This window comes from Rhipicephalus sanguineus, chromosome 2 (assembly GCF_013339695.2).
Source record: "Rhipicephalus sanguineus isolate Rsan-2018 chromosome 2, BIME_Rsan_1.4, whole genome shotgun sequence".
In the NCBI taxonomy this organism is placed as follows: Eukaryota; Metazoa; Arthropoda; class Arachnida; order Ixodida; family Ixodidae; genus Rhipicephalus; species Rhipicephalus sanguineus.
This window is the reverse complement of record NC_051177.1, coordinates 197,552,571-197,579,954: the sequence shown is the minus strand read 5'-3', so window position 1 is coordinate 197,579,954 and position 27,384 is coordinate 197,552,571. Positions and strand designations below refer to the sequence as shown.

The 27,384-nt window shown below is 46.9% G+C and overlaps 1 protein-coding gene and 1 long non-coding RNA gene across 4 annotated transcripts in view; one reads left to right on the top strand and one right to left on the bottom strand.

Moving 5' to 3' along the window:
• LOC119383978 (protein ced-11) overlaps positions 1–27,384 on the bottom strand; it is a 93,635-nt gene that overhangs the window by 8,802 nt on the left and 57,449 nt on the right. The window contains exons 15-18 of the mRNA XM_037652262.2: positions 24,224–24,310; positions 21,545–21,638; positions 14,934–15,029; positions 8,660–8,827 (exon numbers count right to left, since the gene is read on the bottom strand). Coding sequence (XP_037508190.1) covers positions 8,660–8,827; positions 14,934–15,029; positions 21,545–21,638; positions 24,224–24,310 — 445 coding nt within the window. The remainder of the gene's footprint in view (positions 1–8,659; positions 8,828–14,933; positions 15,030–21,544; positions 21,639–24,223; positions 24,311–27,384) is intronic.
• On the top strand, positions 532–7,206 carry LOC125757289 (uncharacterized). 3 transcript variants are annotated; one of them, XR_007415216.1, is made up of 4 exons: positions 532–559; positions 654–773; positions 1,482–1,546; positions 7,190–7,206. It is a non-coding gene; the product is annotated as an uncharacterized LOC125757289 (long non-coding RNA). The 3 variants fall into 3 exon arrangements; XR_007415217.1 differs by lacking the exon at positions 7,190–7,206 and adding an exon at positions 1,848–1,884; XR_007415215.1 differs by lacking the exons at positions 1,482–1,546; positions 7,190–7,206 and adding an exon at positions 1,848–1,886.

The following is a 27,384-nucleotide window of genomic DNA, read 5'->3' as shown; positions in this document are numbered from 1 at the left end:
CGCACGTACTCGTGCCACGCACGCCGTGCTTTTCACGAAAGATCAGAGAATGGCGGCCGCACCGCACGAGCGGTGGTGTGGTGGTGTCGTATTTATAAAAACACCGACATATTAACTTTAGAAGAATTGAATGAAATATTGTTATTTTATTGTTTTCTTTCTTAGGTTTAACACGCAATTGTTCTTTAATTGCGCTTACTGCGAGCCAACACCTGCTCAAATAGTGGACGATTTGCTGCGAGCACTGCGCAGACATTGCCATCGCCATCATGGCGCCCGGCGTGTTTGGAGTTCGGATAGATCAGACTCTTCGTTGGCCTCGTTTTTAGGTGTTTGATCCGTGACGTTTCGTCGAAAAATCACAAGCGCGCATGCCGTAGGTGTTTGCCTGGTTGCAAGATCTTGCCGATTTCAACGTTTTTCCACCCCTTCGGTAAGTACTTGACATGCCTGGATTACTGCAATCAGCACCTTCTTAGCACTTTCTTCTTTGGCTCCCCACCGCGCGCAGGTTGGCGTACGCTGAACTGCACCCTCGCAGCAAGAATGGCACGTGGGAGTAAGTTTTATTTGTGATGCGATTTGGTTTATCTTCCGCAGAAACCGTTAAGCTCACAATGCTGATATGTTGTTGTTGTCGGCCACGTGTGTAGATTGACACCGCGATCGTGGAACACATGGCTGATCTGCCTCGAATAACTGCAAGCCGGCGCGTGCGTAGTGCCGTGGAGAACGATCAGAAGTCCTGGACGACAAAGAAAAAAACTTCAAAGGTTTGTTGTACATGTTTTCCACGGCAACTGACATAAACGTAAAAAAATTGGAATGGTCAAATGCATGTGTCAAGTTTAACCATTTGTAGTGGGCTGTGGACATGAATTAAGCATTGCTGCACACAAGACTGGCTTGCCCTCAGTTTATGCCCAGTACCAAATTTTTTGCTCTCATTATGACACCATTTGTAAGAAAAGCCAGAACTTATGTTCAAAACGGCGCATATTCTTGCTATTCTTTTATTCAGTTACACGTGTGAGTCCTGCTGCTGGCCATCAGTTAGCCGGTTATCAGAAGAAAAGGGCACAGCCCAGTTTTGTACTGGTATATACCGTATCGTTTGTGATTATGATCATGATTTTTGTCTTACTGAAACAAGAAACTGAAAAATGTATGTTGGTGTTTCTGCTACATCTCTATGAAGCAGCAGAACCTGTTGCTCAGTCACTTGGTGCATATTAGCAACTGGCACCTTGTCTGGCTTCCTGATACCTCCGCCTTTTTTCAGTGCATGTTGTTTTCATCCTTTACCAGCAGTCAAGTAGTTTCACACAACTGAAATGACCAACTAGCCCACTCTGTTTGTCAAGTAGGTTTTACTTCCAAACAAATGTAGCACATTTGTGATATGCACTGTTGCTCAATGATATTCTTTTTGCATGTGCTAACTGTGTACACATATTACATGATCTTTCTTTTTTTTTCAGCTGCTTCTAGTAGTGGTGCCCCTGGTGTGCACCTTTACCCCAAATGTCTGCACCTTTGCCTACCGGTAATGACATAGAATGTGCTCAGCTTCCTGGACATAGGCATGCAGGTTACGAGACGGAAAACGTGCAGCTTAGACATCATGCTTGTAAATGCGAAAGTCATAACCGACATAATTAGAGTAAGCTAAAAGGAGAAATTTCTGCTTATGAGCAAGTAATTATGAAGCAGGTTTTACTCCTCTTAAACTAGCAGACATGCAACAACACAGTTGTGCTATGTTTGTTTTGTGCGCCACTTTCATGCATATTTGTGCTTGCAGTGGATATGCATATACATGAAGGATTTGTTTTTGTTTTCCTCAGCTGCCTCTGCGAACCCCGCTCCTGGACAACAGCTGGGAGGATCTGTGTTTAAACGCGTGCACCTTGGACGTCATGCTTGTAAATACCAATTCCTTTGTCATTCCTGGCATGAATTTCGTTGGTAAAGCAATAAGTAAAATTGTGCATTGTTGTTTACAAGCACTTCAGTATGAACCAGGCTTAAAGGAGAAGGGACCGACAACTGGCCAGAACTTGTGATTAGATCCTGTCAGAAATGAAAAGACCGCGCTATATACTGACATATTCCAGCATCCTTTTCGCGCTGTGAGTAGGATTTATATCTCTAAATTGTGTTTAAAAGTAACAAAAAAAAGGCATGTTGTGCAACCTATCGCAAGAGCCTTGAAGCTAGATTGCGGAGTTGATCACTTTGCTGTACAAAGTCACGTAGGCTGATACCGTCATGTGTGCCATTATTGGTCCTAAAAATATTAATATGTATATTACTATCCATCCCCACTCTATTCTGCTGCTTATGAGGTAAAAGGAGTTGCATGGTGACAAGTAACGGTGCTGCCTTCGCAGTAGCCAGTGGACCATGTCGAGCCGCAGCGCATGCGCGCGAGTACACACACACGCAGTAAACCGCCGCGCTCGAACACGAACCGCTGTCACGCTCACTGTTTGCAACATGTCTTGTCACGTGTGTATACGACTTCATATCCGTCGCAGATAGAAAAATTCGAATTACAAATGTTTCACGGCATTTTCCACATCACCATTCCTTGATTATACACTCTGACTGGTAAGCTTTCTGTCGCGTTAAAGAAAATAGGTACCATAAAAGTTGGTTGTCGGTCCCTTTAACCTCTTAACACACACACAGGACAAAATAGGCATGCTATATCCCCGTTGTGCACCATCTTTGTGCGTTTGTGTGTGCAGTATGGACATGTACATTAAGGCTTTGTTTTTGTTTTCAGCTGCTGTAGAGGTCGCTACTATTGTGCTAATAGGTGGCGCCCCCCTCCTTGATGTACGTGATGTACGGAGTAGAATAAAGTTAGTTGTTGTTTGGGTTCAGTGGGGATTGGTTGTCTTACTGCGGGCTTGACCGGCGCTCATGCCATGACTGCGTCGTATTCTCGAGTGAACCGATAACACTACATGGTGTCAAAAGTGGTCGAGCACCGACGTCGCGCCGTATCATGCCTACCGAGCAGTCCAGCCCGAAGTGGGTGGGCGTAAACCTTCAGACGCCGGAGCCGTTCGACTTCGGCAACGCTGGGACCTGGCCGACATGGAAAAGTCGCTTCGAGGACTACGCAGCCATCTCGGGTCTCAAAAATGCACCGGAGGAAACACAGGTGCGCTCGCTCTTATATTGCATGGGCCCCGAAGCACGTCCGCTCCTCGACACATTTTCGCTCGATGCGGCGTCCCTCACTTCCTACGAGACCGTGGTAGACCGTTTCACAGAGCATTTCGTGCATCCAAGCAACGAACTATACGAGTCGTTTCGTTTTCACAGACGCGTACAGCAGCCAGGCGAGAGCGTTGACGGATACTATGCCGAGTTATGCAGGATGGTGAAACGCTGCGCCTATCCTTCAGTGCAAGTTGAAGAAAGGCTAGTACGTGACAGATTCGTCGTCGGCTTGCGCGACTCGCGTCTTTCAGACCAGCTCTGCCGAAACGCTAAACTCACTCTCAAAGAGGCTTGGACGCAAGCACGCCAGGCGGAAGACGCGGAAAAAGAAAAGCGGCAGTCGCAAGCTGGAGCAAGTTATAATAGTCCCAACGCTTTGCAAGTGGACGCTACAAAGATGCAGAAGGCCGCTCGATATCACCGGAACGCGAAGCCTTCTTTCGAGCATCAGAACACAGACACGCCCACCTGCGGATTCTGTGGCCGCCCGGCTCATCCTCGAACGCAATGCCCGGCACGCAGCTCGCTCTGCAACTTTTGCAAAAAGAAGGGGCACTTCGCGGAAGTTTGTCGCTCGCGGAAATCGAAACAAAAAGTCGGCTCTATTCACCTGAGTACCGTCGGGGCGGGGGCCAAGTCTTTATTAGTGGACGTCACCGTGGACGAGTACACGATGCAATTTAAAGTTGACTCTGGCGCCGAAGCCTCTGCTATACCCGAAGACTTCCCCAAGCTTCCAGCCAAGCTGGACAAGGTTGACACGGTACTTACCGGTCCTGGAGGTCAACCATTGCGGGTACTCGGTTCATATACAGCCCAACTTCGTTGGCGCGGGAAGACGTCCTTGCAGCGACTCTTTGTCATTGAATCGCTCTCTGTCCCTCTTCTGGGACTTCCGGCTATACAAGCCCTCAACGTTGTGAAATTCCTTGGCGGCATGCAGGCCCCTGAGGCATCACTTCAAGCTGACTTGTTTCGCGGACTTGGCACTCTCAAGGAGGAATATCGAATCCGCTTGAAGCCTGGTGCTACACCATTTTCCCTCAGCGTGCCTCGTCGCATTCCCATTCCGCTACACGAAACCGTGAGGCGCGAGCTCAACAAGCTCGAAAGTGACGGAGTGATTCGCCGCGTCGACAATCCAATGCCGTGGTGTTCTGGACTGGTAGTGGTTCCTAAAGCGTCAGGAGATTACCGCCTTTGTGTCGACTTAACCCGGCTGAATGAAGTCGTACTTCGAGAACGCCACATCCTCCCAACGGTCGAACAAGTCCTCGGGCTTATCGGAGATGCAACGGTGTTCTCCAAGCTGGACGCCACAGCGAGTTTCCACCAAGTGAAACTGACGACGGACTCTCAAGAGCTCACGACCTTTATAACCCCTTTTGGCCGGTACTGCTTCTGCCGCCTTCCATTTGGTATAACCTCAGCGCCCGAGTATTTTCAGAAGCAGATGGCCAGAATTCTTGAAGGACAGGAAGGGGTAGCCAATATGATCGATGATATACTAGTTTTCAGACGCACTAGAGAGGAACATGAGGTCCGACTGAACCAGGTTCTGTCCCGTCTTGCTGAGGCTGGAGTCACGCTGAACAAGAAGAAATGCTTATTCGGTGTTTCGGAAGTGCCGTTCCTTGGAGTAATCGTGTCCACTCAAGGCATCAAGCCGGACCCAGCCAAGGTAGCAGCCATCAAGACCATGGAAGCTCCAAAAGATGTTGCAGGCGTCAGGCGTCTTCTCGGGATGATCAATCATCTAGCTAGGTTCTTGCCACACATCTCTGAAATAACCGCTCCAATCAGAGCCCTCGTCAACAAGTCTTCAAGTTGGACTTGGGAGCACGAACAAGAGACCGCATTTGTCAGAGTGAAGGAGATACTGTCATCCGATAGGTGTATGGCCAAGTACAATCCATCGTATGCCACCACTGTCTCAGCTGATGCTAGCTCGTTTGGACTTGGGGCAGTCCTGCTGCAGACGCAGCCATCAGGCGAGCGCCGTCCTGTCGCTTTTGCTTCCAGAGCAATGACGAAGACGGAGCAGAGATATAGCCAAACTGAAAAGGAAGCATTGGCTATAACCTGGGCTCTCTGGAGGTTCGACGAATTTGTGCGTGGCATCCCACTGGATGTTGAGACAGATCACCTACCCCTCGTCTCTCTTTTTGGTAAGATGGAGCTCGACATGTTGCCTCCTAGAATACAAAGGCTGCGGATTAAAGCAATGCCTTATCAATTTAAGGTACTTCATGTGCCTGGTAAGCTTTTGGCTACAGCGGATACTCTCTCTCGCATCAACAGAACGAATCTTCTGCGGATGCTGTGCAAATCCTTAACACAGAAACTGTGGCTCGCACAACCCTTGATGTGATGGAGCTCTATGTTGCAAAAACAGTGGCTGCCACGTTTGAAGTTTTGCCCCTAAATGTGCAGGAAGTTCGTCGAGCACAAACTTCGGATGGTGAATGCACTACATTAATCTCCTTCTGTCAGCGGGGGTGGCCTCGGAAAAACAAGCTGCCATTACACATCTCCAAGTATTCATCGGTGGTTGATCAACTTTCTGTTTGCGACGGCGTACTGCTCAAAGGTACCTGTTTGGTGATCTCATCGTCACTTCGATCTACAGTCTTGGCACTACTACACGAGGGACACCAAGGCTGTAACAGAAGTAAAGCCTTGGCGCGAGATTCAGTATGGTGGCCTGGCATCTCCAAGGACATTACCTCTCTGGTCGCCAACTGTGAGACATGCGCTCTCACACGAGTTAACTTCGCTGAGCCACTTGTACCGACACCTCTCCCAGATCGCCTGTGGCAACTTCTCGGCACGGACCTATTTCACTTCTGTGGGCAAACTTTCCTCCTGGTAGTTGATTACTACTCCAGGTACCTAGAGGTGATAACCTTGAGGAGCACAACTGCGCAAGTTGTCGTGGATGTGCTAAAGAGCATGTTCGCCCGCCATGGGATACCGGAGGAAATTCGGTCTGACAATGGCCCGCCATTCTCGTCACGAGACTTCGCAACCTTCGCTTCCTCGTATGGCTTTGTCCATACGACAAGCAGTCTCCACTACGCCCAATCAAATGGGGAAGTGGAGAGAATGGTCAGGACGGTTAAAAAACTCTTCACCAAGGCAAAAGATCCTCACATGGCTCTCCTATGTTACAGGGATACCCCAGGCGTCAACGGTTTTAGCCCAGCTCAGCTCTTGATGGGTCGTCGGCTAAGGACCAAAGTCCCTAAGAAGGAAGAATTGCTACATCCAAGCGTGCCACCAAAAGACGCAGTAGCGTCGAGGAACGCATCCTACCAAAGAAAGCAGGAAAGGAACTACAATCGGCGTCATCAGGCCAGGCACCAAAGGCAGCTTCCCGTAGGACAACAAGTCTGGGTGCGACCAGAAAATGTAAAGGGAACGGTGTTAAGCCCAGCACAGAGACCCAGGAGCTACATAATAGAAACAGGACAAGGCGTAACAGGTGTCACCTCGTCCCCTTTGTTCCAGCATCATCGTTGCCACCAGAAGCTTCATCAGAAACAACCGAGCCACAGCCGCAAGTAGCTCAGCCATCTCAAGGTCCTCCAAGTACCACGGCAACGACGAGCAACTCGGGACGGGCTGGTGGTCGTGTTGGTGGTGATGGTGGTGATAGTGATGGTGGTGTTGGTGGTCGCGATGGTGTTGTGTGCACGCGTAGTGGCCGACGCGTGGTCCCACCGGACCGTCTGAACTTATGACTGCCGAACGTGCGGAAACGGGGGAGATGTAGAGGTCGCTACTATTGTGCTAATAGGTGGCGCCCCCCTCCTTGATGTACGTGATGTACGGAGTAGAATAAAGTTAGTTGTTGTTTGGGTTCAGTGGGGACCGGTTGTCTTACTGCGGGCTTGACCGGCGCTCATGCCATGACTGCGTCGTATTCTCGAGTGAACCGATAACACTACAGCTGCCTCTGCGAGCCCTGCTGTTGGACGCCAGCTGGAATGCTCTGCGTTTGAAAGCGTGCACCCCAGATGTCATGCTCATAAATACAGAGTTCTCATGATTCTAGTGTTGACAAAGCAATAAGTAAAAGCAGGCACTTGTGCATCTGGAATGAGGTTTAACCCTGTCTCAGGAGACATAATACAATATAGTCATGCTATGTTCCTGTTGTTCACCATTTTCATGCATGTTGTGTGCAGTACGTATACATACATGCAGGCTTTGTTTTTGTTGTCCTCAGCTGCCTCTGCAAGCCCTTTTTCTGGACGCCATGGAAGGCCCTCCACTCGAAAGTGTGCACCTTAGACTACACGCTCATCAATACCAAGTTCTCTGTCCTTCTCGGCATGATTGTAGTGCCATATAATAGTGAGGCAATAAATCATTTTTGCTGGTCACATGATGTTCCATGCATGTTGCTTGGTTTTTGAACACTTGACTTGGTTTTAAGTTATCTAGTTATCTATGTGAAAAAAGTGGGTTGGTTGGACGAGGAATATGCTTTCCTGGAGAGGCAACTGGCTCTCTCAGGTAGGGGGTGGTCGAGCGCGATGAAGCAAGTTAACATGTTATGGGAGCAGATGTCCCACCCTTTTGAAATAATCCTGCAGTAAAAAGTGGCCACATGTCCCAATAACATCCCACACGCATGCAGTTTTGGGACATCCCAAAAAGGTCCTTTTTTTGTATCACTTGGGATGTTTTTCCACCTTGTGTGGGACGTCTTTTGGATGTCCCGAACTCCCAAAAGGGATGTCATTTGGATGTCCCTAGGATGCCTTTGCGTTGTCTTGGGTTGCCTTTTCAACACTCCACAAGAATGAACTAGTTTTGGAAAGTACTACAATGGCAAAATGCAATCATTATTCACAGCATGTCAATGACAAAATGTGAGTTGCAAATGCACTGTATGCAGCCTATCATGCTCACAGTCGATGTTAAAAACTCACAGTGTCCCTTATGCATTCGCCTAAGATGACTCGAAGGCGAAAGCCATCTTCTTTTTCTTCTCCATGTATTAATCCTCCCCCACCACTCCGTGAAAGCTCTATGCACCTAACGTGGTTTTGCAATGACTCCAGGATCGGAAGCACTGCTCCTGCACCCGTACCTGGTTTTGCCCTGCCTCCGTGATTGGCCAATGTTTGATCAAGCAACGATGTCATGTGATGATGTTATCATTTTACGTCATGTTATGTGACACTATGATGACGTCATAGTGACGTCACGGTGACGTTACAATTTTGAATCTGTAAGCGTAATGTCATGATGACATCATATGCTCACGAATTCACGTGATGATTTTTTGCATCACTTGTGTTGACACCGCCAATGTGGGACGCTGCCAATGCCAACAATCAATTTTCACTTTTGATGAGCCGTCTAAGGCCTTCGCCTTGATGAAATGCTACAGTGCAGTTTAGGTTCATACCTGCATCTTGTCCTGCAGGTTCTCCGCACCATCGTAGTGGATGTTCCACAGTTCTGTCTCACGCCAGCAGTGATCAGTGTTCATGGGGTCGTCCATGTAGCCACGCTGCCTGCACTCGACCAACGGCTCGTCCGTACCTTCCTCTTCTACATGGCAACTTCGGAAAAACTGGAACGTTACAGAAACACCATGCACACCATTTGTCAGCATCACAGCATGTACTACTTGATACATACCAGGGCATTCTGTGAAATTCTGCACTGGACTCAAAGCTTCTTGCAGTTAAGGGGGGATGCAGGGCTAAAAACACGATTTTTGAAAAATATGCATTTTCATATTTGAGTAGCTTTGGATGGATGGTTCATTAAGAACATGCTCACCAAGTTCGGTTGTCATCTGTACGGCAGAAAATAATAAACAAATTCTTTTTACGAAAGGGTGGCACGATTTTGCTGGGTCTCAAACACCCATTTCAAGACGTGGCTGCAAAGCAGGTAAGAAGCCGCACGCGCAGTGAATGCCCGCGTTAGATTGTTTGTTTTTCACGATTTTGTGTCACAAAAGACCTGTCAAGAGTACATCAGAGGACAAACAAATAAATTAAAAAGGGACATTTTGAGCCGCGCGCCGACAGCAGAGTCGTTGGAAAACTGGAAGTGAATCTCAGATTGGTGGAAACGTATCACGTGACCATCTGCCGCAGCTCTTGCACCAATTATGAGTTACTCCTGCTATGTTTGCACGCCACTCAGCTTATATGTTCGTTTTCCTGGGAGTTCATTGCGATCAGCGCGTGGTCTCTTTTGTGACCAACACGTGTTGTGAGCAACATTCACAGCTCAAAAGCTGCGATAAATTGAAGACGATTGCATGAAATTGTCACAGAACAGTGTCATGTTGATGAGGAAGGCCGTATTTATGCAGGAGGTAACTTTGATAAATTTTTTTGACTATTGTAACGAATACCTTGTTGTGAAATCTTTAAACTCAATTTTCTCAGTTCATATTTTTTGGGGGGGGAACGAGCCTCTTAGGAAAACTATCATTTCCAAACTGCTTTGCCAAAGGCTGCTCACAAGGTTGTTTCTAGACTGAAATTTTGTCAGGAACAAGATAAGGTACTTTTGTGACCCCTAAGTAGTTTCTAACACAAGAAAAATTCACTAGTCTGACATGCAGTGACAAGAAAAAAAAATAATCTTTTCGCTTTTATAGTGATGGAACTTTTAAAGAAATGTCATAAAAAATATGTGACTGGCCTTATGCACTACAAACCTTCTACAGGACTTAAAATGATACCTAAGTCGTACATTTTCATTATTTTCGAAATGATAGTTTTTGTAAGTTAGCATACATGACTGATCATTATAACAGCTGTAGGTATTTTTGTACTCGTGCTAGGGTGCTGAAAATTGGAATACGTCCATGGGCGTCGGCAGGGGGGTGCAAAAGGGGCACCTGCCCCCCTCAAGCCACACCAGCACTTGCCCCCACCCAAGCTGCACCAGTACTCTCCCCCTCCCCCAGCCACCATGCAACATTGCTTTGCACCCCCCAAGACAAAATCCTGCCGACGCTCCTGAATACGTCCTAATATCAAGAAGATGAGCCATCCCTGAAATTTTCGTCAAAAGTAGTGCAGCAGTTCAAAAGCTGACATTTAGCCCCGCATCCCCCCTTAAAGACAGCAGCACGCTGTATAACCTCGTGGCTAACATATCGCAACCGCTAAAAAGAATGACATCACGTAATTGTCGACACAGCTTATCGCTAATACTATACTTGTTGATTGAAATCTCCCACTACAACCTTGTCCCGCAGTACTTTTATAGAGCACTTACGATTTATTCATTAAGAATGTTTTCCAAAATACTATTTGTCAATATACACATTGAAGTAAGACAATCACTCTAGCATATTGAAAATAGTTTGTGAATTATCTTTATGATTATGTTTTCTTCTTCCTTTGAAATGCACTTTGTACTTTCATTCTTGTATTACAAATAACGTCTTCTTCAAGATTTGTTTTCTTCTACTGTATTGTTATTTTGGTTTGTACTGATGTCAATACCACCCTGCTAAGGCCCCTAACGGGGTTAGCAGTATTGTAAAATAAATAAATAAATAAATAAATAAATAAATAAATAAATAAATATTTATGCTCATCATTCAAGCGATAAAAAAGAATAGGATCCTCCCAAAAATTAAATCATCCAATCAATTTAGAGAGGATTATTCGAGAGATTACAAAGAAATAGAATATATGTTCGATGCATGCACTGCAAATCTCAAGCAGTCATGAAAGAAAGCGGAGTTACAGTTGAACCCCTTTATAAGAGACGCGCACCGGGGAGCAGTTCTTGTCCCTTATACGAGCTGTCTCTTACAAGCAGGGTACCACATTCTCATTTTCTGATCAACCCCTATTTCGATTTTGGGCACGCTGCTGTCTCTTACACCCAATGGTCTGTTACATCGGCACCTCTTATAGACGGGTTCAACTGTATTTACTAATGCAAAGTGCTCACGGATTGAAACAAGACGTCAAAACTTTTCGTATAATGAATGGCATGCACAACTGCTCGAAATAACTACCGTATTTACTCGATTCTACTGCGCCCTCGATTATAACGCGCACCCGTTTTCCGCGACCAAAAAAAAAAAGTACTAATACATCGACTGTAATGCGCACCCATTTTTCGTGAGAGAAAAGAAGAAAAAAGTCCGTAGGAATCAAACTTCCCACATTCAGAAGAACAAGTACTTGGGTTTTAAAGAAGTAAAGTTTCAAAACAGTAAAACACAAAGTCAAAAAGCGGGCCTTGCCGCTAAAACTGTCACCACTACGGCAGCGATACGAGTCATGTAATGGATCACTCCTCGTCGCTGTCGGACAACTCCTTGTCGCTGTCAACGCTCTTCGATTTCTGGAAACCAGCCCTGCTTTGGTCCACTGAAACCTTTTCATGAAGCTTTGCTGCAAAAAATCTGCTTCTGTTTGCTACAAACTAGCTACAATAGAGGGACTGCATCACAGCCTCTATCCGGACGACGACACCCTCTGGGTCCCCCGAGGAGGATGCGACGGCAACGTAGCACAAACGCTTCAGATGGGCGTGGACGCTGTCCAGGAGTTCTTGCGAGGCACGGGCCTCGAATGTTCGGCGGCCAAGTCCGAGCTATTGCTCTACAGACCCATGAGCAGAGGCCGCAAAACCGTGCTTCCCGGCGGAGGGAGATCAGACATCAGAGTAGTAACGGCGGACGGCGTTCCCATACCGAGCGTAGAGTGCATAAGGATATTGGGACTACACCTGCAGGCCAACGGTCACAACGGTGAGATGGTACGAAGACTTAGACGCTCAGTAGACGGCACGATTCGACTACTCCGCCGCATAACGAACAGACGCAGCAGTATGCGGGAAAGTTGCGCGATCCGTCTCGTACAGGCGTACGCGATCAGTCGCATAACGTTCGTAGCCCCTTATCTAAGTGGCTGGCGTCTGAACGAAACAAGATCGACTGCATGATACGCAAAGCGTTCAAGAGGGCGGTCGGCATCCCTGTCAATGCGAGCACGGACAAGTTCTTCGAGCTGGACCTGCACAACACCCTGGGCGAACTGATCGAGGCGCACAACATCGCACAATACGAGCGACTGTCCAAGTCCAAGACCAGCAGGCGCATCCTCGAGTCACTCGGCATAACATACCACGCACAGTGCGGGGAGAAGACGATGGTTCCGATCACAGTCCGCGACCGTCTCACCGTCCCGCCGCTCCCCAAGAACATGCACCCGACGCACCACGTCAGGCGCCGCAACAAAAGAGCGAGCGACCTGCAAAGACTGTATGGCAACAGCGAGGAGGCGGTGTACGTGGACGCCGCGCGATACCCAGAGGGAAGGTGTGCTCACGCGATCGCAGTTGTGAATCACACAGGCAAATGCATCGCGAGCGCCATGGTGCGTACGAAACACATAGAGGCGGCCGAAGAGGTGGCAATCGCTCTAGCACTGGTCGCGGCAACGGAAGCTGCAGTCGTGATCAGCGACTTGCAGGCTGCCGTCCGTGGCTTCGCGCGCGGCCGCATCTCGTGGCAGGCGGCCCGCATACTTCAAACTCGCTATGGAAGCAGGGACGGCGGCGACTTTCGAGGAGCGATGGCCCCGACGTCACCGTCCTCGCATTTAAAAACCGAAAATGCGACGGTCTTTCTCCTGTGGACCCCGGCTCACACCAGCATCCCGCTTGCAGGCAACCAGGCGGCCCACACCGCGGCTCGAGGTCTCACTCACCGAGCCGCGGCCGACTCCACCTCAGAGAGAGTAAGAACACAACAGCAACCGGAATGATGGTGGGGCGATCGCCTGACCACATTCAGCAACATCACACAACATTACAGACTAAACAGACGCAAGTACCCTCCACCACACGACAAATTAAACAAAAGACAGGCCGTAACTTGGAGATTACTACAAACAGACACTTACCCCAGCCCGGCGATCCTATGCATCTGTTATCCGAGCTTATACCCGACGGACGCGTGTAAAGCGTTTGGGGAAAGAGCCACAGGCACATGCTTTGGGAATGTGCCGGGAGAGTAAATGTAGCTGCCGCCGCTCACTTCGCGACGCATGTTAGACAGGGACGAACTGCTACCACCGCGCGAAGGCAGGGGCCGACCGCCGCCGCGGCTGTGGTCCAGTGCTGTTAACTTTTTTTGGCGAAGTCGCCAGGACGCTTCCTAAAAGTCGCCAATTTTAGCCAAAAGTCGTTAAACGATGATGATGATGATTACTTTTATTTCGTAGTTTTTTTTAGTTTTCGACTGGATAAAACGCGTGATGGGATTCTTTTTTAAACAATATTTTGAATTATTTTCTGTGGTGGCGAGTGAAGTGAACGGTCGGAATACGAAGATACTGTCTAGCGTCGGACTAAGCTGCTCAGTTATTGCCTGGACAAGCAACTCTGGGCGATCCAGCAGGCCGAGGTGAGCAGAGGAACATGGGGCTACAGTATACCCTTGTACAGTGTACCCCCTTCTAGGACACCTTAATGGAGCTACCGGGAGACGCCGTTACAGCAGAAAACACCTATGATATGGTGGCATACCTATGAGTTTACTGGAACAGAAGGAGTGCTCGGATTCCTCGGAATGGCCGCATTGCGCACTAAAGATCGCAGCGCCACAAGCGGCTTGATCCTGTTTTGGCCTCTTTTCGAAGTGCGTTTCGAGCACTTTCAGGTGCTCATAGAGTTTCCCAATATTCTATCACCCTCTTACTTCAACTAGCACACGATACTTCAACTTTTCAAAGTCCCCAAAAAGGTCGCTAAGACTCCAAAGAGATAGAATTGTCGCTAGCACGACCGAAAAGACGCTAAATATGGCGACTTTCTCGCTAAGTTAACACCACTGCTGTGGTCACTGCTGAGGATCGGCTGCGTCGGCGTCACTGCTGCTGGGAGGCGGCACTCACCAGCCACAAGCTGACCGACCAACTTTGGGCCGTCCGGCAAGCCGAGGATGCCGCCCGGGTCCAAGGGCTTCAAGCCGTCACGTGACGCCATCATCATCGACGGAGAGTGGGACGGGACAGGGGTTAATCCCCTCTTCCCCCCGCCTCGCCCGGACTTTTAATAAAGTTTATTCACTTCACTTCTGTTTGCGCCAGTCTCGCACGCACATTTCGAGAACTCCGAACGACCGCGATGGGGCCCAATTTCCATCCGTCTCTGCACATGTAATAACTATTATTTTAAATGCGGCATCGTGGTGCACTCGTCGAGTATTTTGAGTCGGCACTTCCATGCCGTCGATGCGAACGCAGAACAGGATGACAATCTCCTCAGCACACGATAAATGGCTGAGGCGCGTAGGAGGCGGCCATTTTGAAATGCCGATGGCAATATGATAACCGAGTTTCTTTTTTTTTTCGGTACTCGATTCTAACGCGCATGCGATTTTTGGATTCGTTTCACCGGAAAAAAGGTGCGCGTTAGATTCGAGTAAATACGGTATGTCATGTTGCTACTAATCTGGCTGCTGAAGGTTATGCTTGCTCTGACATAAGCATTCATGTAGAAATTTCGTCACTGTGAAATGAACTGAAGACAGCAGGAACGAAAGTATGTGCATTACTTAACCCTGAATGGTCCCGTTTCAATCTGTGAGCGCTGTATGCCCTAAAAGGCAGATTGATGCTCGAAAGTTCTTTAACTGCAGTTATTCAAAGCCTCGTGGTAGGAAGAGTGTAAACTTCTCTCACCTCCTTAATGTCGTCCTCAGTCTCACACTTGCCCAATGTCTCTGGCTTGAACAGCAGCTTCAGTGTGTCATATTTGGCCTCTCCAGGTACGAAGTCCTGAAAGTGGAGCCATGTGCCACTGTTATACTCCATACAAGGCTAAGTGAATCCAACGGAAAGTTATGCCAAGGAGAGCATTGGGGACAATATTTGATGTTTTTTAACTGTAGTGTAGTAATTATGGCATAAACTGAGATGAATTAAATTGAACGAAAAAGCACCCTTTCCATCAATGGGGCCCGAACCCATAACCTTCATATTATGGGTTCGATGTTCTACAAAGCAAGTTACAATACAGCTTAGCAAAGCTCTTGTGTTGCTTATATATGTACATGCGTTTCTTCAATACACACAGTTGGAAGTCAGCGCCAGTCCTGTCCTCTTTGTCTGTCCGTGTGTTGCTTTGCGCTACAATTTTTTCCTTCAGAAGAACAATACAGCTACAATGTGCTTGGAGTGTCCATATAATTGCTATTGCAATACAGTAAAACCCCGTTAATTCGGACTTCACGGGACCAGAGAGAATGTCCGAATTAACCGAGGGTTCGAATTATCGCGAGTACAATCAAAACACTAGAAAAATGTTTCCGCCACCACCAGACTTTTATTTCTTAAAGAAGTCGGTGATCGCGGTTTGCTTTGCGGAGGCAACGTGCAAGGAAATCACAATTTTGCTAAGTTCCTGAAGGTGGCTGTCCGCGCACACTGTGCCGCAAAGCGGCGGTCTAGCTGACGCAGCCAGGCTTGAAATATTACGGCCGTCATCCAAGCCTTTCTATTAAAGCGGTAGTCGACAGGCAACTGCTTAATTTTCTTAAAACATCTTGGCTTCGCAGCCTTTCCTATCACCAGCAGCGGCAGCTACTCTGTGCCGGTCATGTTCGTAGCCAGAAGAACCGTCACCCGCTCTTTACTCCATTTCCCGCCGACGCACGGGTCCCCCTTAAACACGATCGTCTTGTCAGGCAGAGCCTTATAGAACAGCGCTGTCTCGTCAGTGTTGAAAATGTTGCACGGCTCGTACGTAGAAAGGCGTGCGGAAAGTCCGGAACGCCAGGCCTGCACAACGCTTCATCGTGCACGTTGCGGAACACCAGGGGTGCTATCGTGGAACGATGCCTTATGCCATATTCTATGCTATTCTTATCATCCACCACTCGTGGCTGGCTGATCGCGTTGATAACGCGGACGGACCGTCGCCATGTTGCCTGTTGCTGATGACAGTAGCGATGCACTGCCTTTCATTGTGTATGTGCCTCCGAGATGCAAAGCTCGTCTTAAATCTCGGAGGCCATAATCCGATCTCGTTACCTCGTTTTAAATCTCGGAGGCCATAGTCCGATCTCGTTACCTCGTTTTAAATCTCGGAGGCCATGATCCAATCTCGAAGTTGTTCAGATGCACCGTGGATTTCGGCTGCGAATCCGAATTATATCCGAACCGCGGCCGTGGCGGTATCCGCTGCTGCTTCCCTGTCTCGACCCAACCTCGGTCGGGAGTTCGAATTAACCGAAGCGCGGTCGAATCTGTCCGAATTAATGAGAGTTCTCAGCCATAGAACAATGCACATTTTGGACGGGACCAGAATTAACCGAAATTCCGAATTAACGGTGGTCGAATTGACGAGATTTTACTGTAAAAGATTGGCTGCCATACATAGCATTCTAATGGTCCCTACCGGGGGTGTATTCGAGTTTCGAATTCGAATCAAATAACACCAAATAGAATAAATCGATTCGACTTTTGAATATCTGGTATTCGAAGTTTCGAATATTTCGGCAGGATGATTATCTAAAATGCGACAAAAAGGTCAATGGCGCAACTAGGTTAGGGTGGGGTGGCTAAAACTAACACTAACATCGTTACAGTAGGCCTTTCGTTAAATCTTTCACCGATATTCTGGTTCAAAAGCGAGCGCATGTTTATTTTAAAGGGGATTATGTCATTTCAGCAAGCAAAGAAAAACACATGACAAAACTGTCCAGCCCTTCCCAACTTCGCTTCCGAAACGAAGGCACAGACTTGCGTAGTTCGGTCGCGTATGCCGCAAGCCCCATAAAACGTCCAGACTTTGGCCCACAAAACCCTCAGTGATTGGCTTCACGTGTGAAAATTTGTTCACGCTGTGCAGTCACCACTGCCGCACTGCACCACTCATTCAGAACTCCTATCATTCTGGTGCACACATAAAATGCTGCTGTGAACGGGCACCCGAAGATTTTTGGGTCCTGAGCACTTATGACGATGAAGCACAACACTACTGTTGTCAGATGAGCTAGCTGTATTGCATGACCATAGGGGGAAAAAAACTACCTACCATACCCCCCTCTATTAGCCGTTACGAGATTAGGAGTGCCACAGCTGACTCGGCTCTTCTATCAACATGACTGCGAGCCCATAAAAGCTGAAGAAAAAAAAACCTTCTGAACAAGCGCATAATAAAGCTGGCACCATGCCATAGTGTCCCTGATTTTAACAGCGAAGCTGTTCTAGCTCGGCGCAAAATGTCGTGACCCAATACTAACATCATCATGAACCGGCACGCGCTCTCTTCGTCCTCTTCTGCTTCACTTCCAGAACACGTGCGCTGATTTGTCCAGCATATAGCAAGGGGGAAGCACGAAGCGAAGGAGAGATGTGAGGGTGAGGGGGAGGGCAAAGAAAAAGAGAGAGAAAGAAACAGAGAGACAGAAAGAAAAATTCCTCGTGAGGCGGTGGGATTCAAACCCGTGTACCCACAATCAGAAGGCGAGCGCTTAACCCCTCGACTATCCAGGCATGCTGACAGAAAATAGCATAGCCTTGTATAGTATCGTATAACAAAGGGGTAGAAAAGGTAGGAAATGGTGAGGAGGAGAGGTGTGAGGGGGAGGAGGAGGGGGAGAGTAAAGCACAGCATATAAAGAATGCGAAAGAGAGAACTTGAGAGAAATGCAGAAAGAGAAAGAATCAAAGAAAGAGAAAGAAAGAAATAGTCAGAGAGGAAAAAGATAGAAAGACAGACAAAAGGAAGACAGAGAAAACAGAGAGAAGAGAGAAAAAGAAAGAGAAAACGAAAGAGAAACAAGGAAGCCCATTCAGATCTATAGAAAAAAATCACACCATCTCCCGCTAAAGGGGACGTGAGGCGATGCGAAGCAGCGTTTCGGCATGTAGAGCCCGCGTTTCAGAGGGGGAGTGGAGAGGGGAGGGGAGAGAGGCAAAGGGGAGAGAAGTGAAGAGAGAGAGGGGAAAGGGGGAGTGGAGAGAGGGAAATGGGAGAGGGGGTGGGAGAAAGAAAGGGGAGAGGGGAGGGCAGAGAGAAAGGGGAAGTGGAGAGGGGGAGGCGGAAAGGGGAGGTGAAATGGGAAGTGGAGAGGGGGATGGGAGAGGGAGAGGAGGTGTGTGGAGAGGGCTTGCGCATGCGCAGTAAGGGTGGTCACGCCACACACCACCACCACCACCACCGGATTGAACTCCGCTATAAGATGCTTCACATCTAAAATATAGAGAAATAGGTTGCGAGCGGCAACAGGCCCGTGCTTCGCTATGCCAAGCTTTGCACGACTTGGTGCAAACTTCCCGAATTTTTTTCCTTTGTCTTGCCATAACTGGCGGTACACGTTTCGTGTAAATAAAATAAATAAATAAGGGCAGCCCAGTGAGCACATATTTTCAACTGCAGGAAACATTGTAACATCACGGTGGGAGAGCCTGAAGCCAGGTCACGAAGAACAGCTTGTGTTTCTGCATGACAATTTGTAGTCTTTCGGTAGCAGTCACTCACCGCGTGATGTGCTTGATGACATGAGCATATTTCATTTATTTGGTCTTTCTTTCAATATTCAATTAAATCTTTTGGATTCAATATTCGATATTGTTGGCCACTATTCGGCACTATTCGATTCGAATTTGATTCGAGATGAAATTTCACTATTCGTACACCCTTAGTCACAATGCAATAATTCTAAGACATAGAGCAGCCAAAGTGATGCACCTAATTCTCTTGCAGCACATGCATCAGGCTGTTTAACATGTCCATATTAATTTCTTCATTTCAATGAGAAAGCCACGATTTTGTGATTTTAGAAAATTTTTTTCCTGTTCATTGGTGTTTTGTGCTAACATGCCGATTGAATGGAGGAAGCCACTACATGAAAACTTGTTTGTAATGCCTAAATTGATGATCAGTTATTAGAGAGCTTAAAAAGCAGGCAGAGCTCCAGTAAAGAGCCCATAGATCTTCACTTGTTCACCACTCGCCCCTCCAATTCACCTGTTCCTCAGTAAATTAGCTTCCCTTATCCAAATCAGTAGTTGTATTGGCCGCGAGATCGAGCGGAGTCGCCGCCTGGCGGCTGCTGGCTGAACCGCGCCTAGTGTGGATTGCTCCATGCGTCGTCTGCTAGCCACGTTGTGTTTGCATGTGCGCGTACGTCGTGCAGGTGCTCAAAAGGCGGTTTGTTCCGTTGCGTTAGTGCAACTTTAACCGCACGTACGTATGCCTAACACGATGTAAAGAAGCATTTGGCGTTGATCGGCTGTATATGTACTGTAATAATATCAGATGAGTGCACTTGTAGAGAGTGCTATGTGTGGTCGTCGTACCCTCCGTTCACGAGAGTCATATCAGTGTGGTGCTGCTGTGTGGTTCAAGCGCATTGCAAAGCGAACTAGGCGTAGCCCTAAAGATGAGAAGTATTAAATCTCATGTTAATATAGCCTTTTAGCAGCTCGGTGGTAAAAAAAAAAAAAGGCTCTCGTGCACTTGCGCGTTGTGGTTACGTGTGTAACTTCGGGACCGTCGTTATAGGTTACGCGACGAGCTTTAGTTGTGTAGGGTTCTAGTCCCACTACACAGAAATATTTCTGTGAAGTCACGCCTGACACTTCGGTACTTAAATTGACCCCTTAAAAGAACAGAAAATGGAATGAACCGGAAATCGCAAAACTGAGTTGCCTTGCGCAATTTTAACTTGTGGCGAAATGTATACAAAAACACCCGTGTACTTAGATTAAGGTACGCGTTAAGGAGCCGTGATGGTCAAAATAATCCAAACGGCGTACTTTACACGTATGTCGTAGTAATTTCACGCGAAGCCACATCTTTTTTTCTTTACATTATTTTGAGCGTTTGCGTTGCGTTGTTATAGATTGACGGAAGGCAGCGGACATTATTCGCATGAAAAACGTACTTTGGTCCCGTGAAATAACCGGGCCTTTTTTTCCATTACTGCCGTGCAAGTAATCAACCGAAGAAAGTTCCGTGCCGTACAGTTACCTTTGTGTACTGTTACTGGAATAAAAACAAGCGTGTGCGTGTTAAACGTCCCCGTAGCGCTAAAGTGCTGTCAGCTACGTAGCTTTCTTCAGTAAACCTATCAACTGTCCTATACATTTCATGGAGAACTGAATAAGGAATGCGGATGAATATTTGAGCACGCAGTGCACAAAGTGCTATTTCAAGTCGTCGTGCAGGAATACGGGCTTTCTTTTTGTTGGGGGTATCCAGATGAACGAGAAGTAAATAAAGAATTCAGTCGCGCTACAGCAGGGCGTATAGTAGGTGGAACACAAGCTAAACATGTGCAAATGAAACAAAAAGAAAACGTCATCCATTGCGAAAACGCCGACTTTTGCCGAAGGCGGGCAACCCATTCGTTGGCAGAATGCGCTCTCACAAGTAATAGTAACTTTCGGCGCGCTTCGTGCATTAATTCGAGAATGAAGAGCGCACATCTTACCAGAAAGCTGCAGTCAACGCATTTTGTTCGTCGGAAATCTAGTGAAATCGCTCACAACGAAGCGCTTGTGTGCGTTTGTATACGCGCCGACAAGCGCCCATCCACACTGGCGCGGCGATGGTGCTACCACCTGTAGCCCGATCTCGCGGCGAATAGACTGTCAAAGTAAAAAAGACTTTCCCTTGTGCAACGTCCATACCATCAAACAAATGTCACAATGTGCAGTAGTGAACCGTGAGCGAGACCATGTGTGCAGTCTAACATTTCATGCTTTTCTAGAGAAAGCCGTGATGCACTAAAGGGGCACTGACACCAATTTTCGAAGCTGAGTTTACTCTGCCATTCAACTATCCTCTATAAAGAGATGGATCTGAGAAAGTGTGAAGCTCAGGAAATACTGATAAGATCTTTTATTTTGACATTAAAGTCAATTTTCACATTGCACACCTAACAACACTGACACTAGCATGACATCACACCACAGCATCAATTATGGCGACTTCAGGCCCCAGTATGACTAGATGTGGCGACGTCGGGTACCAAAACGTACAAAATGGTCGCCTGCATGTCACTAACGAAGCCCCGGAGTGGAATGGCCCCGAAAGTGTAACGATTTCTAATGACGAGAAGCTCATACCATGTCGTGACATCAGGGCACAGTAGGACACGAAACTAGTTTTTAAAAACATGTTGCAACAAGTTTTTCAGGGTGCACTGGCACTTACCGGCACATTTAATAGGCTCTTGAGGGCCTGGCCTTTCATTTGACGCAAAGAAACAACAGCTGAAAATTTTCATGTCCGTACCCCTTTAATAAGAAGGGGTGAGACATGTCAAGAAAGCACTCACCCCTGGAAGGCTGAAATGATCCGTCCGGAAGACACGCATGAGAACCACTTCAAGGCCCCTACCCCCGACTAGGTGCACCTTGGCCCTCTGCCACCTGCATCAACAATGCATGCATGAATACCAAAAAAATCACACCATCTCCCGCTAAAGGGGACCATGAGGCGATGCGAAGCAGCGTTTCGGAATGTCGAGCCCGCGTTTCGGAGGGGGAGAGGAGAGGGGGAAAGGGAGAGAGGGCGAGAGAAGGCAAGAGGAGAGGGGAGTGGAGAGAGGGGTAGGAGTGGAGGTGTGTGGAGAGGGTTTGCACATGCGCAGTAAGGGTGGTCACGCCGCACACCACCGGTTTGAACTCCGCTATAAGATGCTTTGCATCTAAAAGTTCACAACTACACTACAATGGTCTTGGTTCAACATCCAGCTCATCGAAGCCAAAAGTTGAAATTTAGGTTAGGCTATGTTCTACTGATAGCTAGCTATTGACCTCATTGACAACCTACAGCGCTTAACAGACAAGGATGCAGGAAGGAACAGGACATGAGCACTCAGATAACACAGAAACACTCGTAATATTTCAAGCCTTTGCAGCATCCCAATGAAACGTATGAGATAAAGCTGACATCACTACACAGACAGAGGTAGCAAATAAAAATGTGTCGAAGGAGGCAGGTTGAACTTGCGTACAAACTGTGTTGCCCTGCTTTCTCCGGGCCTCGTATCCATCTCACTAAAACATTCTTGCACAAATTCCTTTGCATTTTCTTGGCCCTTAGATCCACTGATGGTGAGCCCTCCTCTTCACTGCTTCCTAACAATATAGTACTATGATGCTTCTTAGGCGAGTTAGCATAAAGAAACCTTGACAAATTGAATGTCATGCGATTCTTGAGCTACATTGCTGCACACTTTATGGAACGGATAGCCTTTCTTCTGCAACACTGGCTACGAAACCAGATACCTGCCCTCAACTTCCTTGAAAACATCATCTCAACATGCAATTGATATAATGCCCCAGATGCCATGATTAATCGAATGTAGGGCAACACTTTAAAGAAGAGAAATGAAGTGGCGTGCAAAACTCGGCAGCTGATTTATATTCGAAGGTGAACTTTGGCTTCAAGAAGACGCTGTCAACCACCAAAAGGTCAACAATGTCAATCAGTCAATGAAGACAACAGGGAGCCAAAGTTGCAGTAGACTTTTACACTGACTGATGAGTAATGTTTTGTTCTCTCCACAGTTCTTCATTTATTTTATTGGCTTATATTCAAGGAATGTTGTTTTGCTTTCCAGTAGGGGTGTGCGAATATTCGAAATTTTGAATATTTTTCGAATAGTGTTTGCTATTCGATTCGATTCGCACTGAAATTTTACTATTCGAACTATTCGAACTTCCCAAAAACAGTCAACGTCCGATTGAAAGTGACCCCTTCAAATTTTCAATATGCTTCACCTCATAACACCCCGGTATTGCGGCGAAGCTGCCTTTCAAGCTTCGTTACGGTCGAACTTAGCCAAGACACGGTCAACGTCCATTTGGAAGTGGTCCCTAGATTTTCAATATGCTTCACTTCATCACACCCCGGTATTGTGGCAAAGCTGCCTTTCGAGCTCCGTTACGGTCGAACTTTGCCAAGACACAGTCAACGTTCGATTGGAAGTGGTCCCTAGATTTTTTTAATATGCTTCACCTCATCACATTTAGGCATTGCGGCAAAGCCGCCTTTCAATCTCTGCTACGGTCGCAAATGTATTAACCCGTGAAAACGCTGGTTCCAACATGGAGATGAAAGATGTGGCAGAGGTGGGGGCTCAATTAATGCTGTTTTGGACCTGAAACTTGGGCAGGAAGTTCGAAAGATCGGAAGCCGAAGCTTTTTAGCATCCAAAATTTCAGATGTCCTTCTATATCGACGTCTACGAGGCAGATTTGGAACTCCGGACTTGAAGGAAGCACACCCTTGTCCGCCACATCAGTTGGGTTTCCACAGAAGTTGAAAGAGGAGGAGAGGCTGAGAAAATGGCATCTTTGCCTATCACGTGTAAAGCGTTCTCGGCAACACTTTGGTTGCACCAAATCATGTACATAAATAGAATTCGGCCTCTACATTGCCTCATTCTTGATAAGACAACTGTGAAACACTACCCCGCCAGCAATTCATCAACCTAGCGAAAAGAAACACTTTCATGTTGCTATCTTTTAAGAATATGCTTAGGAATCATCTCTAACATTTTTTTCTGCAATTTCGCTTCGAAGTATTAGAAAAATATTCTAGAAATATTTGAGAAATATTTGAAAAATATTCGATTCGATTCGCACTCACACTTCAATATTCGAATTCGCTTCGCACCCAAAATTTTGCTATTCGCACAGCTCTACTTTCCAGCCTACCAGACCTTTCAAACTTTGGGGTTCAGCCCTGAATTGAAGTCAACTTAGATTTAAGTAAATAAGGCCACACTACTGCACTTGCTACCCGTTAGGTCCACCTTAGGCAGTGCAATGACTCCATAGTTGCTTTAGAAAATGTACCTGCGATGCAGCATGAAGCTTCATCCACAGCCCACCTGCTTACAGTCAGGCAGGATGTGTTTATGCACAAAAGATGGCTTGGAATGTATTCATAGATGTGGCCTACACAGCTTCAAACACTGCACAGTGGATGTTTCTGGAAATGTTACCTGGTGATGATGAAAAGCACATAATGGTTCGGGCCCCAGCGTGGCAAGGCTCCACGTCCTCGCAATCCCGTCCTGCCAATGGGATTCCTGCACAAAATATATAGCAGTTGTGCCACGAAGCTATTCATGAAGAAGGCATCAATACAAAGTTGTGGCTACAGAACAACGCTGTGTGCCCTGTAGTTTACAGCCCCCTTCCTAACGTGACAGCTATGCATAATAGCTCACAACAGACTGAAACTGAGTAAGGGTCTGGAAACATAGATTAACAGCTCAAAGACATAGCAGCACAATTTAATATGCCAATTAACTACACCAGTTTTGCCCATGTGTCCATGTACCATGCCACCAGATGCACTGTACGAAGCTTAACAAGTGAACATAAAGAAATTCTGAAAATGATTGATCAAGCAAAGTTTAAATTTGCAGCCACTCAACCTGAATCATTCAAAACGATGTGGTGTAGAACTTGTTTTCACATATACTTGGCTTTTTGCAGTGTGATCTCAGTGCAATAGACATGATTACAAGTCGCCCCAACAGCCATATTTAAAGTTACAGAGTGATGTTTATCATCTTATTTCTCACAAGCTTTCAGTAGTTAAGCACAATGACTTGTTAGCATCAAGTACAATGTTATACCCAGGTTACACGGGCACGCTAATCTTAGTTACAACAAACCTCAATTAACCGGAGCAAATCACAGTTACCACCAACTGCAGTTGACACCTGTTACACGGGAAGAGCTGTCCTCAGTTTTGGGCTGCAAAGCAGGTCAAGTGATAGTCAGCTTCGCGAATAAAAATATAAAGATTCAGCTGCTTTTCATAAGTATACTGGGAAATAAAATGTATTTTCCTTAAAATAACTCCTTCCTGTTTGAATCTGCAGTACCCGAGCATACTGCTTGAAGCACTTTGACAACATTTGGCATAATCTCGCAAACATAGGTGAAGGGCAATTGGTGCAAAAGCCAAGACAGACAACCCACTGCTTGCCGTTGCTTGACACATTTGGTATCACCACATTTGGCATTAAGGAATACAGGGTTTGTTTTTGGTGGACTGTTTGCGTATCAGCATCTTTGCTGTTGAGACAGACCGGTTGGCGTGCTTTTGGGAAGACGATTCTGCCTCTGGTGGAGCTACACTGGCTTTGATTGCCAACATGGGTGCCACCATTTCGTTGCCTCCCTCAAATGAGGCGGCCATCCTCAGTTTGGAGCAAACGCGATTAGTGCAATAACTGCAGTTAGCTTTTTCGTCAAACTGGATGTAACTATGGTTTAAGGGCCGAGTTGCATAAAGCCGACATGGCAGGGGCCGGATGGAATATGGAGGCGGGGGGAGGGGATCCAGGCATTGCAGGCAAAGAGAAAAAATTTGATGAATTGACAATAATGTACAGAACTGGAATAGAAATCTTTTTTATATAGACTGCAATAGAAATCATGTTTGTTTCATGCCGCAAAAGCTTCTTTACAGTCGAGATAGGAAGGTATAGTCGAGACAGAAACTTAACGGTGGAGGTAGGAAGTGACAAGGTGGGGGGGGGGGGGTCGCACTGTAGTGCCCCGCAGGCCACAGGTTGCCGACCCCTGGCTTAAGGGAACTGAGGTTTGTCATAAGTAAATGAGCTTAGCATGCCCCTGTAAACAGGGTATTAGGCACCTTATCTTTTTGCAATTTAAATGTGAACTCTGAAATTTTTTAGAACAAGGCATGACATACAGACACAGATGAATCAAGCTCCTGATACACTGGAATAATGTTACTTGTTATTGCAACAAGGATGTAAGATAAGTCAGCCATAAATACTAGTTGTGGTTGTTTTTGCAATAAGAGTGCACGATACATCAGCCAAATGTACCAGCATGTCTAACTGTCAGTCACCTCAAGCTACTTGTATGACTGATTAAGAAATGGATGTTTAGCTGCTAAGTAGACTAGGGGTTGCCAAACCTCTCTCTGGTGACAATAGCTTTGTCTAAGCTACAAGATGAATCAGTTCACCCTTAAATGCACTACCGTTATTTTCACACTGAAAGAAAGTTCAGTAGATAAATGAAATAAATTTCCAAGAAAGATTATTTCATTCAACAATATTCAAGCCTAGAAGGAAAGAAGGTGACTTTTAAAGGCTCGTTTTTCTTTGTTGACACAATGTTAATGGGAACTAACAGACAATAATGGCAAGGAAAGTATAGGGGGTGTTATTTCTAGTAATTAGGATATACAGTAAAACCTCGGTGATACGATCACGGCTCGTATGAATTTCGGGGTGATACAAATTTTTCTGTGGTCCCAGCCAATGCCTATTAGCCTGCAATGTATTGGAGTACGGTTGTTGCAAACCGATTTGCACTCCGCGGCGTTTGATACGACATACGCTAGCGCACAGGTACGAACAGGCCCTGCCCGCGCTGTCGCGGAAGACGCGGCAGTCACGCCTGCGCTGTCGCAGAAGACGCGGCAGTCACGCCCGCGCTGTCGCAGAAGACGCGGCAGTCACGCCCGTGCGTGCTGCGCGACCATCAACGGTGCGTCATTGCCTCCGAGATAGTGCACGCGAATCTTGGAGGTCTTTAGGCGCCTTCGCGTTTAGGTTACAGATGACATTGACGTCGCGCTTTTTTTTCCCGAAGCATTGACGCGTGCTCTTGTGCTAGAGGCAGCAGCGTCCTTGTACTGTGTTGACACGTGTCTGCCACATCGGTGCAAGCCATGTCCCCGCAATCAGACCTTCTATGAAACAAGACTGAAACTTGGGCTGCGGGTCTGCCATGAAGTCCCATTAAAGGCGGACGAAGACCCCAAGGGACAAAGCGGATGGTCTTGGCGAAGGAGCTTGGCCTGTATCTAGAGTGTGCAAATCGCTTCTTAAATAACTTTCGCTGCAGTACTCTGGTGTCATGCAGAAAAGCATAGTAAGATTAGGAAGGGGCTACTAGCGGTCACGGGGAACAACACATCTGGTTCATTAATTATACACGCGCGCATGCACCGTATATTTACGAGTACAGGTATGATCACTGACGTCTAAAAACTTTACTGGCCATCATTCAGAGCTGTTCATGACGTCGCTGCGGCCCCTGAGAAACACCGAATCAAAACGTATGCAAACTTTCTTTTGTCGCATACTAATTTTCCATGTTTTCTGGT